The sequence below is a fragment of the Excalfactoria chinensis genome, chromosome 3 (genome assembly GCF_039878825.1).
Source record: "Excalfactoria chinensis isolate bCotChi1 chromosome 3, bCotChi1.hap2, whole genome shotgun sequence".
Taxonomy (NCBI): Eukaryota; Metazoa; Chordata; class Aves; order Galliformes; family Phasianidae; genus Excalfactoria; species Excalfactoria chinensis.
In genome coordinates, this window is record NC_092827.1 from 93,620,042 (window position 1) to 93,632,953 (window position 12,912).

Below are 12,912 nucleotides of genomic sequence, written 5' to 3' on the forward strand. Positions count from 1 at the left end.
CTCAGGGTATAACAGCAAGAAATGCTGTGCTCTGGCTCAAAGTCAAAGGAGTCATGACGCTTTTCAAGGAGCACAAGGCCATCACATCACTGCTGCTTGCTCCAAACACAATTACATCACCTCCTCAAAGCTTGGGCAGAGGTCGGAGAAAGGGAAAGAAAGACAAAACATCTGCATTTCTAACAGTTCCCTGTTTTATTGCAGTACATCAAAGTAGGTTAATATTAAGTGTTACCGACATAAAATATTGGTGGCGAGTCATTTTTACATTGTTGACTTTTCCACCTTAAATATTTCTGTGCAAAAGAATCTACATCATTGTTCTGTAGCAGAGAATCTCTTACAATGTCCCCTACAACATTGAGGGCATTAAACAAAATAGTGAGAAGAGGCAAAAAGCAGAATCTTTCCCCCACACGCACACTTGTCAGCTTTTATCATCTAAAACAAAAAAGTGATTACATCTACGCCATGCAAAACTGTACAATAATATTACAATGAAAAAAAACCTAAAAAAATCCCATATTTTAAAAATAAATGATATGAAACTGTCATACATAAAAAGGCAGGTATAATTGCTCTGAAATTACCAACACTGCTTTTGTGGATTTCTTCCCTGTGGATGAGACTTTCTTAAACGCAAAGTGAGAATAGGTTACACAAAGCTGCGGCTGGAAAGAAAGACAAAGTGGAGTTGGAATTTAGCAGGGAAAGTCCAGAGTCCTGCTTCTGAGGGCAGCTGCCAATTGCAGCCTGAATACACCTGCGCCCTCCTGCGTGCTTTGGTGCTAGTGCAGAAACCCGTCCCATTTCCTTTGAGCAACCGACTCCTGCGTGAAAACAAACCCCAAAACCCACGGCAGAAGCTACGTGTGCCACTTTGATTCCCAGGCTAATGAGGTAGGGGGAGCTGCACTGTGATCGATTTGACCTTTTATGTATTTGTGTAAAACTAAGTGATGTGCACAAAACGGAACGAGAAACTACTTGCACCCAAGAGCCTGTTCTGTCATTCAGCATCCCGCTGCTTGCTGTCTGTTTCCCTGCAAATTGTCCAAGTGTTTTAGTTTTGAAAGGCTCCATGAACGCCTATTTCCATACAAACACAATGCTCTGGGGGCTTCTTTGTTACAATAAGACCCTTTACTTCCCTCTGCCGCTTACCTGAGACTAACACAACTGGCTGTTCAGTTTATCAGAACCGAATCAGGAACAAGTTATGGAACTCACTGAAATGAGCAAAACGGGCATTCCTACCAAGCTGCAGCAGCTCACGGAGAGGAAAAGCTGCCACTTCCACAGCAACAGGCATGAGTTTCTGGAGCAACCAGCTGTCTTCTATGGGTGAGAGCAGAGCAAAGTGTACTGTGTACTCCAACCCTGCTTTGGGGTGCAGGAAATGTGGAAGGAATGCGCACATCTGTGTCTGTGCGTGTGCAAGGGAAACCTACTGACCAAACCTTCGCATTCTCTAACCTGGAGTCCTTAGTAGCTGCCTGAATCTTCACATCCTTTGCTGCCACCAAAATTAACAATAAAAAGCACAAAAACCCAACAGCCCATATGTTTAAGTAGCGTCATAAATGCGAGATACCTTCAGTCTCAGCCAAAAGGAAAAAATCAGCTAGACACGTAACTGTGTACACAGACCATATGCTACAGTCACAGACTGAAGGGGAGGCTTCAAGCTCCCCAGACAAGTTGCAGCCCTCAAACTGTGGAGGTGAAACAATGCTACAGTGCAAAGCAGCAGACATCAAACCTTAAGAGACAACTGTCATTGAGATACCACGCAAAAGTCCTACAGTTCAAATGACCGAGCTGCTTGCCCCCAACGCATAAAGCTCAGCTACAGAATGCTTTTGTTTTCAGTGTTCAATGCCAACGAAAAAGATGAGCGTGGTTTGAAATCGAATGTATAATCAAATGGTCCCCAAATACATAAAAACTATTCAAGTCCCAGGACGATATTTCTCTTTGCCAATAAGTGCTGTGGTCATTTGCTTTTCAACTGAGAGAACAGTTGCTGTTTCTCTTTTTAACAGACGTGTAACAAAATGCACAGTACCAACCTACTGATTAAATATAGTAATCCTAAAGGAAAATGCCCAGGCTTAGAAACTGTGGTGCACAAACAGTGTAGTCCTGTGGAGTTCTCCCCCTGCGGAGCATCGTGTCACACAGCTGCCCTCTGCTCTGCCTGAAAACACCCGTTTGTAGTGGGTAGCAATAGATTGCAGGCAGCAGGACACAGCAAACGGGCACATTCGGTCATTGTGTTTGCTGTGTCGTGGCTCTGTGGGTTCCATTCTCAGACAGAGCATCAACTCAGCTACAGAAAACTCAACCAAGACGACGCTCTCTCAGGGGACGTGTCGCACAGGCAGCTCTACCTTATGTGACTATTGTCTAAATGCCTTCTCTCGATATCAAAATAAGATTAATGTTTAAATACAACATACAGTAAATACAAAACTAGTCTGCAAAGTCTTTGAGAAGTGTGTGGACATCACCAAAAGGAGGGAATTGTGGGGAAAAGCAGTGGCTATACTGGAAGCAATAGGCAGCCTGTAAAAAGAAGCTGATGTGGAGTTCTAGTGATGCCAATAACGCCCTGCCTCTGTCCCTCACAGAGATGAAAACCTGTTCCAGGAGGAATTGATTGCAAGTGCTAAGTTGCTGGCTAAGGCCTTTAGGATTAAATGCTGGGCTTGCAACAGTAGTAGCTTTGAAGTGAAAACAAACCACCGTTACCATTTTGCTACTCCAAAACACCCAAACTGGAGAGAGACAGGTGTTGGAATGATGGTTATTAAAACTAAATGTTGAATTCCTGTCCCAATGTAACACTGAATGAGCTTAAACTTGGACAAGCTGTGATTTGGGGTCAAAGAGAAATCTGACTGAGGAGACCCAGCATGATAAAATGGTACAGGTGATGATCTCTGCATCTCATCCCCTGTTCCATACTTAGCTCATACCTGGAGATTACTGTACACAGTCTGAACCGACCTATAACTTCCATTACAGAAGACAGAAACTGGAAAACTGCAAACATTTCTATGCGGGTGAAACACAATATTACTGCTAACTGCAAGAATATGGAATGGCTTAAGAGCCATAGCAAGTTTCTGAAACCCACAAAAAAACAGTATTCTAAATACAAAAAGCCCTTACATGTTTGAGTATGGTCATAGTATAATGCCAGCAACAATACTACTGAGAAAAGAGGCTCATCTGAACACTCCTAAATGAAAAATGCAACTGCCTTGCTATCTGCAGAGACAGAGATCTTCCTCTTACCATTGTACGTCAGCCTCTCACTTTATTCCGGTGACTGCACGACCAGCTTCAGCTTTTTACTTATTTTTGCAACCTCTGTCATCCACTGCAATACTTTCTGCCTTTCTGGCCTGCGACTGGAACCAAACAGCAGGTGAGCACATAGAAACGACTGCAAATTGCGCAGACCCACAGCACGGGTGGGGAGGGAGGGGAAAACCAACCTTACCCGCACGGCAGTTGTGGGTGACCAGGCATCTGTGACGGCCACAGTGTGAACAGTGTGAGGTCAGTCTTCAAGGTTCGTTGTTGCTACAGTGACAGCACAGCCAGCAGTAGCTAGCTTCAGAGTAAGAGCACTCATTTGGCTGATGTGTATTATAAACTAGTATTTGGTAACAACAGTAACGGGTTTCTGTTAAGGGATGATGAAAGAGATGTGGAAGACTGTTCCCTTCCTAGTGAAGCCCGGTCAAAGTCTGACCCAGGGAAACAGTTTTCCTGCTGAATCCTGTGGCACTGAGCTCCCTTGCTGCTGTAAGGACCTCTACTGCAGGTTTCTCAGCTGCACAGCCACACACCAGCACCCAGCACAGCCAGCTGGCTGATGGGCGCCCTCGGGTGTTGGGGCGGGGGGTCGCTTTCCAACCACTGTCATTTTTGCAAAGGATGGGGATTAGCGTGAACTTAGGAATTATAGCCTCAGATGCTACTGCCAGAAATAAAGAAACATTGGGAAAGTACTGCAGGGGCTTCTCCCGGCAGTGCAGCGAATGATATGCAAAAGGATTATCTGTCCTGTGAAAGGCTTTAGGCCAGGCCTCCAAGTCTGTATATCACCGAGCATGAAAACAGGGACAACACAAATCTTAAATTAAAGGCTCTCTTAAATAAGCATCCATCTTCTGCTGCATACACAATGCTTTTTTTTTTTTTCTTTTTTTCTTTTTTTAATATATACATACATATTTTACTCTAACATCTGTGTATTTATTTAAACTCTGTACTGTAGTAAAATATGCATCATCTTAATCAATAAGGATTTGCTGGCAACAATCAGATTGACATTCAAACGTGGTGGCTGAAAGCTTTTATGTGCCTCTGACATACAAACCGATCATTCCCCATGCAGGGGAAGGGGTCTCTGTGCTGCTTCTGTACAGTACAATGAGCTATTGTATGAAAACAAAATCCCTCTAGATTTTCTCTTGCCGATACTGGTCTGGTCTCTTTAAGTTACTTATGAGGGAATTGTGGGGTAGGATAAGTATAGGTCTTTGAAAATGAAAGCAGCTGTAATCGCAAAAGATGAATCCAATACTAATACAAATCTACAGCATCCAATATTTACCAACACCCCAGCTTTGCTCATTCGCTGCTGTCAAATCTGGGGAAGGGAGAGTGCGGCAGTGCTGCAGACAACCAGCGTCTGCCTTCCTCTCTACCCGACTCCCAGTTGACTTTCGGGTGGGGAATGAGGAGGGTTAGGATGGTGAAGGTGTGAACTGGAGCAAGTGAAGGGGACAGCAAGCTGCTGTAGTGTCAAATCTGAATGCTGAAGCAGTTCATGAGTCCCAACTCACGTGGTCAGAGCTCTCCAGGGAGAGGCTCTTGGTCTTGTGAGGAGAAACAGGGCTGGGAGGGCTGCTGAGGTTGGAGCTGTTCGACGCAGTGGAGTGTCTCGGTGAGTCAGAGTCCTGCAGCCAAAATACACAGAAAAACACCAGTAAGTAACAGGATAGAAAATCTGCCTGAGTGAAGGTGTCTGAGCAACAAGTGATTGCATTCAGAGGCATGCACATATTTTGTGCCCAAAAATACTGAGGAATTGTCTTGGCAGGGGTGTGAATTAAGAGCAAACTGTCACATCAGTCTGCTTACAGCAGGCATAACCTGGTGGGGATAGAAGGACACAGCAGCTGTGGGATTCTTGAAGATTATGCATCACTCTGCATCAACAGCGTGCAGCTTCAGGCTGTGAGCCACATCTCCTGCCTTTTCACACATCTGAGATGCTACTGCACTGAACAGTGGAATCTTCACTGTATAGGCTTCATCACAGTTTCTTCTGTGATGCTCCCAGGAGATTAACTCAAACCATCCAGAGCATGTCAGTCTAGCTAGCTCTTCCATAGTGCAGCAGAATGCAAATATGTCTGACCTGTATTTGGGTTGATGCTTGCCTGCCAGTTTTAACTGGAAGGATATATTTTCTGTACAGTGAAAATCCCATGTGATCTCTAATTTTCACGTCTTCGTTAGAAAAAAGTCTGGGGAAGTGTTGCTGGTCAACTTCAGAGTGAGCTCTTCTACGGAAAACTTTCTTGGTTGGAAGGACTGAGTTTAGCACTGCTGTCCTGTTGTAACCACAGTCTTGTTTTGCACAGTATATAAATGATTAAATCCCGTTTCTGCTCTAAGTGGAATTGTTACATGATAATTCTTAAGTAATCTCATTAATTTCAGACACTCAAGATTGAGTACTACAACACAATACCTGCTGTGAACTGTTTGCTACTACAGCTTAAGTCTTTGCAAATAAAGGACAGAAGGAGTACCAGCACTTCAAGCTATGCCAGGTTGCTATCAAGCTGTTAGTCCGCTCAGCCAGTATCTTAGGAAGCCTCACTGCCCCTGAAATCCCAGGTAAGGATCACAATGAGAATTTTCTGCACCTTAGATGCCAGGACCAGAGTTGAAAAAGAATCAGAACCATCTTGGTTGGAAAACAACTTCAAGATCAAGTCCAATCATCAAGCCAACCTACTGAGTCTCATCTGTAAACCATGTCCCTTAGTGCCACATTCACATATCTTTGAAATACCTCCAGGGATGGGGACTGCAGCACTTCCCTGGGCAGCCAGCTCTAATGCTTGACCAACCTTTCCGTGAAGAATTTCTTTCAAATGTCCAGCCTAAACCTGCACTGGTACGACTGGAGGCTGCTTTCTCATACCTTATCACTTGTGTCCTGAGAAAAAGAGACTGACACCCTCCTCGCTGTAACCTCCTTTCAAGTAGTTGTAAGAGAGTGATGAGGTTTCTCCTCAGCCTCATTCTCTGCAGACTAAATAACCCCAATTCCCTCACAAGCCTTGTTTTCTATAGTCTCTTCACCAGCTTTCTTGCTTTTCTCAGCACATGCATAAACAACTCAATATCGTTGTAGTGAGGAGCCCAAAACTGAACACGATATTTGAGGTGCAGTGTCACCACTGCCACGTACCAGGGAACAATCACATACAAAGTCTTGTCAGCGTAACTTGAAACACAAGCAATAAAAGTTTGCAATTTTGAGAGTGAGTTTTCATTTCAACAGTGATTCCCAAACTCTCAGGCAATCAAGGAGTGACACCAATCCCACAACATAATTTAACTTCCTCATCTTTATCAGTGCACTTAGATGTTTTCCTCTTTATCCTATCACTCACCTCTCGCTCATAGTCCCTTGTTGGTGCATCACTGCCTTGGTCCAGGCCACCAGAGGATAACGAACCATCTGAGGGCGATGCCATAGGCTGACACTTTGCTCCATAGCTACCTCCTGAGAATTCCCTCCGCAATGCACTGCCATTTTGTGCAGATGATCCTAAAATGGGCAGAGGAATTAAACCATTGCAGACGCCCAGAGAAGGTACTAGAAAGACGTTAGATGATTGGCTGGCTACTTCTGCTTTCCTCTGGCATGTCCCAGGATGCTCAGCTCGTGGCTTGCAGTCTATGTGTGCTTTTATCTTGCCTAATGCCAGATGCAGCTTTTCCTCTGCTCCCTCCCTTGACACATCAGGGTTAACATACAGCACAAACATAGTCACTATGTCCCTAACAAAGACAGCAGTTGAATAAACTGCTGTGGTGGCAGCCTTGTTCCAGCGACCTCTCCCCAGAACTCTACCACTGGGTAGAGGTAGAGTTATACTGGCACATGCAGACTGCAGCAGACATATGGGCTTTCTGCAGTCCGTTGGCCATTTTCACATGCTCTGTTATTCAGTTGCTTTCCTCATCTCAGCACAGATCATTTTGCTGACTCTGGCACACAAGGACAGCATGGCAGCAGTAGGAAAGCTGTTTCCTATGCATCCGTGACTCTTTTGTACCAGCAGGTTATCTACTACACCCTCTCTGCACTAGCAGCAAGAGGGGCATCAGGAGCTCTAGAGAGTTCAGCAGCAACATTAATAAATGTGGAGCTTGTGAACAACTTGTCCACCATTTACACCACTTCAGCTGCAGCAAAGATGTCCCAAGGGTAAGAATGTCTTTTCAGTTTTAATTGCAGCTTTAAAGAACTGACAAATTCCAAATGTGGGAATGTCAAACCTGCTAGCTGCTTATTGATGGTCTTCCTTGGAAGTGGGATTATAGTTCTGTCCTGCCCACACAGGGAGGGCAGCCAGCCATCGCCTCTGAAAGTCCTGTCTAGTGGCAGCACAGATAGAAGCAGTGCAGGTAGCTCTTCCCTAACGCACGTGTGCACAGCCCCAAAGCAACACAGATCTGATTGCTTACTTGCTGCTAACCCACTGCTTGCGCTCATCGATCGTCCTGGTTCTGTGCGGGATTTCGTGATCGATGGGATACTGACAGAGCCACTGAATACGGTCCGACTTTCCTGAGGCCGAAGATTCTGCAATGCAGACACACAACAACATGTTTCTTATTGACTGCTGGCTCAACCTTGGATGTTATGGAGGAAGGTCCCAGAATGCAACAAATCCCCAACCTTACAAGAGCTGAATTATCTGAGCAGCAAGTCAGAAAAATTTGCAAAGTAATATTCTGCAATTTAGTGCAGAGACTGGAAGCACACACAGCTGACAATGAAGTGCTGAATTACATGGACGTATGCAGACAACTGCAAAGGTAGGTCTAACAATTCAAGAATTTCCTAGAAAGGATGGTTTGCAAGCCTAAGCTGCTACAGACGTAATTCCATGTTTATTGCATAATGTGCTCTCTCTGAGCAAATGCTTCCATGGATTTTGTTGAAATTTCCCTATGATTCCATCACCTGTGGCTTGCACGTGTGATTTTGTACAGTCATCATACGAATCCCCAGTGCCTGTGGAGTTACGGACACATACTGGACCATAGGATCAATCTGTCAGATTACTGAGGTGGTTCCAAAGATACAAACAGCATTTCTTCAGACCTACACCAGCTGAACCAAAGCCAGAATCAGCCTCATGGATTCAGCCTGCTCGAAGCAGCCAACCCGGGTCTTTCTGTGGATTGCCATTATCAGTCCTGGTTTGCTGCTTAAGAGTTCCAGTGAGATTTTCTAGAACTGTCACTGAATTGAAGTGGTCCTGTACTGAGGGAACAGATAAAACAGTGTCTTTATTTGGATATGGCAGCTCCTTAAAACACAGGCTATGTCTTTAAAAGAAAAGAAAATACTTTGATATAATTTCTGGGAGATTTTATTTCTGCTTCTGCTAACTTACAGCTGACTGTAGGGGAAAAGGCTTCTCAGCTTATTTAGCCCATCTCTTTGTACACAAGCTGTCTTCTTAGCCCAAAATATCCATATCTATTGTTTCATATCTGCCTAAATAAGACATAAATGTGATCTTCACTGCTAAGTATTAGCATTAACAAGAATTAGGCTTGGGAAACCTTCACAGCTGCAGACTGAAAAGAGCAGCAGGTACCTCTGACCTCTTTGTTTCCACTTCACCAAACACCTCCTGCAACAATGGTTATTTCTTCCTATTCGTATGTAATTATTTCCCCACCCTCACTCCAAGATAAAGTAACCAAAAAAACCCCTATATTTTCTATTGCAATGCCTATTTAGGCTGCAGCATTACAGAAGAGAAATTTCCACCCCTGGACGGGTACTCCTCAGACACCATCCATTTCTCTAGCTGTTATCTAAAACGGATAATCAGATAGAGGCTTTGTAAAGTGCAGGTATTAGATGGTGCAGACTTTATCAGGTAATTGTTACCAACCTGCTGTCAGTCCAATTTTACAATGACCCTTAGAGTCATTGCTGTTACAGGCCTCTTTGCTATTACAGTCAACTCTGCTTTTCACCTTCCCAGTGGCCTAGGAGTGACAGATTTTAGCATGCAAAAAAACAACCAGAGTAGAATTAAAAATCTCTCAAACACCAACAAAATACATGAGAGCTTACCAGTAAAAAAAGCCATTTACCCCTCCCTGTAGCTACGGGTGCGCTCTTTTCAAGCCTCTTCCAAAAATCCCCTGAGGATCACACTGCTGCCTCCTGCTTACTGTTTGTTTCCCAAATGCAGCCAAACAACCTACTCTGCAGCACTGAATGTCCCTCCTGATGTCCCTCACCACGCTATAAGTGATCTGTGTTACTGCTCTGTGTGAGCAGCCTGGCAAACACAAACACCAGTGGCCTCATGGTAGACACAAAAGGAGCCACGGAGACAGGGAATGGCTCACTGCTGTGTTTTGAGAACTGTAAAGGAGAGCCAAGTGCAGCAGCAGGAGCTGCACTGACAGCTGGAAGGGGCTTTGTACTTGTAGAAACTGGCACTATTTCATGTTGCAGGGACAGCAATTGTATGTAATGATAAGGAAACTGACCTCCTCAACAGTGACTGAGCAGGCAACATACAGGCATCGGGGAAGGAAGGAACGGGTGCATTAAAAAGACTAATTTACTTTATTTGCGGAGTCTTATCGTTACTTTTTGTGACCTCAGTTTGCAAAGTCCATGTAATTCCTTGTAGAAAGTTTTTCCACAAAGCAAATCTTCCCTTGTTCTTTGATCTAAAATAAAAGAAGCACATGCTGAAGGACCCTGGCACTTTGGGCCCAAAGTGATATGCACACGATGCAGAAAGGGGATTCAAAGAAAAATAAATGGCAGTTAGCAGTAGTTATCAAGCAGCCAAACACAGCAAATTAAAAACAGAGGGAGGGAGGAGAAGGGGGGGAAAGAAACCCGAGCTTGCTTTACTTAGAGACAAAAACCCCTCGTGTGAAGTAACAATCCAAATCCTAGCAGGTAAATTCATCCCTGCTGCTGAACCACATGGAGAAATGCGACAGGATTTCTCTTGGAAGAAAAAAACCTCAGCAGCAGAGAAGCTGCTTGCTGAGCATTTACTCGCCACGCAGCAGTGAATGACCAGCCAGTGGGTGCTGCCCTACTGGGAGGCAGTGCTGCTGAGCCCCAGCTTGTGCTCAGCACCAGTCACAGCACCCACAGGGAACTGCTTGCCAGCATTTCTCTGTCCACAGTGCTTCTTGTTGTTTGTTTTCTTGTATTAATTGAGGTTCTGTTCGTTATGACGTAAACCTAAGCTTTTCTTTCATGAAATGATGGGACATGACTTAAAAGCATATTTTAAGGGTTCATTTTCGTCTCTTGCTACATACTCCAGGTTTCAATACTCAGTTGGTACCTGGGTCTCCCAACTCCTGCATAGGGACTGCTATCGCCCTTGTACTAAATGCTCCAAACACAGACAGAGATATGGGCAGACACAAAAGCAAAATCCACGGCTTTGCCTTCCAGAGACAGCTTACAGCATCTCTTCCCTGAAGCCAGAAAGAGATCAATGCTTTCCTTCACACAAGCCTAAACCTCCAGTGCTCTAAGGGGCAAAGAGGCACAAAATCTCAATGCTCCAGGCTGTTTTCTCCAGAAAAAAAAACAGAATGGATGCAGACCTGTCACCACAGGGTGTATTCCAAAATGCTGCTATTTCACTTTTGGATATTTATGTACGTGACCACTACACAACAGTGACATGAGAGTGCACATGACCAGTCAAAGATCATTGTGTGAAATTTTGTTCTGGGTCTTTATGGAAAAGATAGTTATTTTCCTCCTCTCTTCAGTGTTGGATGCAGATACGCATTACAAACCCCTTCCCAGTGACAGGCACCTAGAACAGCAAATCAGTCTGGCAGTGAAGGTTTGCTATATGTGTCTGAAGAGTGTCGAAGGCCACAGAAACCAACATCAGTGTTTCCATAGCAGTGGCAGACACGGCTCGGACACACACAAACCCTCAGCAACCATCCACCACTACAGAAACACAGATTGCCAGCTCAGGCTGCCCAGGGCCCACCCAATGTGGCCTTGAACACCTTCAGGGATGGGGGAGCCTTTTTTTAGCTTAAAGCCATTCCCTGTTGTCCTATCACTATCAGAACATATAAGAAGTTGGTCCCCCTCCCGCTTGTAAGCTCCCTTCAGGTACTGGAAGGCCACAGTGAGATCTCACTGGAACCTTCATTTCCCCAGACTGCAAAAGCCCAGCTCCCTCAGCCTGTCTTAGGAGAGGTTCTCCTACTACAACTGCCCCCGTGGCCCTGCTGGCCACCCTTCTTTTATACACATCTACATCACAGAGCAGTCATGATCTATCTGTAAATCTGTTCCAAAGCAGAACTGCAGGCCACAGCACAGAACACAATTACAGTGCAGCAGGAGGTACATGTGGGCTCGTTTTAGTGTGGCCTGTATTACCACAGGATACAGCAACCTCACATAAGTCAGGCCGTGATACACAATAACAAGAAAAAATTAAGCATCACTTCCGTCCCTCAGACTTTACTTTCCAACCGGAAGGATACTTACAGCACAGTATCTTACCTCAGTCTCTGTTAAAACTACCAGGACTAAGAGGATCTGTATGAACAAGTGCCTACTATCTTCAATTTCTGATCTTCCTGCTGGTACGTATTCCAGCTTCCTCTTAACTGAACCTAGAAACCACCTAGGCACAATCTGTGTCTCTCTCCATCTGCATACAGTACCGTGTAACATTACTGCACTCCTGCTAGTTCATTGTGAACAAAAAGTTTGAAATTCTGGTCCAACAGAGACAGACCCAGAATCCTTTCCCTAGCACAACCCGATACACAGCGTCCTGTCTCTGCCACTGACTGCTGGAGATGTACGCTGTGAAACACAAACATTATTCAGACTTCCCACAAACTTCCTGGTGACTAAAAACGCTGTTTTCATAGCAAAAGGTTCAGCCCAGGTAAGCATTATTTTTTCTTTTTAAAGCCATGAAGTATCTGTTTTTTAGCTCATCAGAGCCACTAAAGACCACAGCCAGCAGCAGAAGACCAATCAGCTGTGATAGAAGAAAGCAAACAGGTGAAGGAAACCACTTTCCAAGGGTTTTTCTCCCATGTTAATAGCCAGGCAAAAGGAAAACCACACAGTGTTAGTAGAGTGAACACCTGACCCAGCCATCCATACCCTCTGAGTCATAAAGTTTGGAGTACCCAGGGCAGAGCACGGAGGCGGGGAAAATGCAGTGTTTATGGAATCGTAAGAGAGGAATTTTTCAGCTGAATTAACAGTCATGTGGTAGATGTGTTCAAAGTTGCTCGGAGAGGAGATCAGACGGGAGTGATGATGAGGGAATTGATAAGGGGAGCGCTGCTATCAAAGACAACAGAGAGAGAAAGCAATGAAGGATGGTTGTACAGGTTACACCAGCAACTGCAGTCTGCAAGAGCAGTCAAACACTGACGGACAGCTGAACAGCAGCCCTGCTCACTCGTCAGCACGCGGGTTCTTACATTGTCACCCCCAGTCCTCTGAGCACCTTCCTTACATGGTATCACATGGGCCTGCCGCCCTTGCTGTTGCTAAAACATTAAAAACAAATAAAA

At 44.8% G+C, this 12,912-nt stretch overlaps 1 protein-coding gene across 11 annotated transcripts in view; it reads right to left on the reverse strand.

Moving 5' to 3' along the window:
* Positions 1–179: 179 nt before the first annotated feature.
* CDC42BPA (CDC42 binding protein kinase alpha) overlaps positions 180–12,912 on the reverse strand; it is a 144,908-nt gene continuing 132,175 nt past the window's right edge. For 5 of the 11 annotated variants that reach the window (XM_072333727.1, XM_072333726.1, XM_072333724.1 and 2 more), the window contains 4 exons: positions 12,820–12,888; positions 7,795–7,912; positions 6,714–6,871; positions 180–4,979 (listed from right to left, as the gene is read on the reverse strand). In XM_072333727.1, the coding sequence (XP_072189828.1) occupies positions 4,848–4,979; positions 6,714–6,871; positions 7,795–7,912; positions 12,820–12,888 (477 nt within the window). In that variant the 3' untranslated portion in view covers positions 180–4,847. Of the gene's footprint in view, positions 4,980–6,713; positions 6,872–7,794; positions 7,913–12,493; positions 12,680–12,819; positions 12,889–12,912 lie in introns of all 11 variants that reach the window. The other 6 variants (XM_072333734.1, XM_072333733.1, XM_072333725.1 and 3 more) reach the window with 3 other exon arrangements.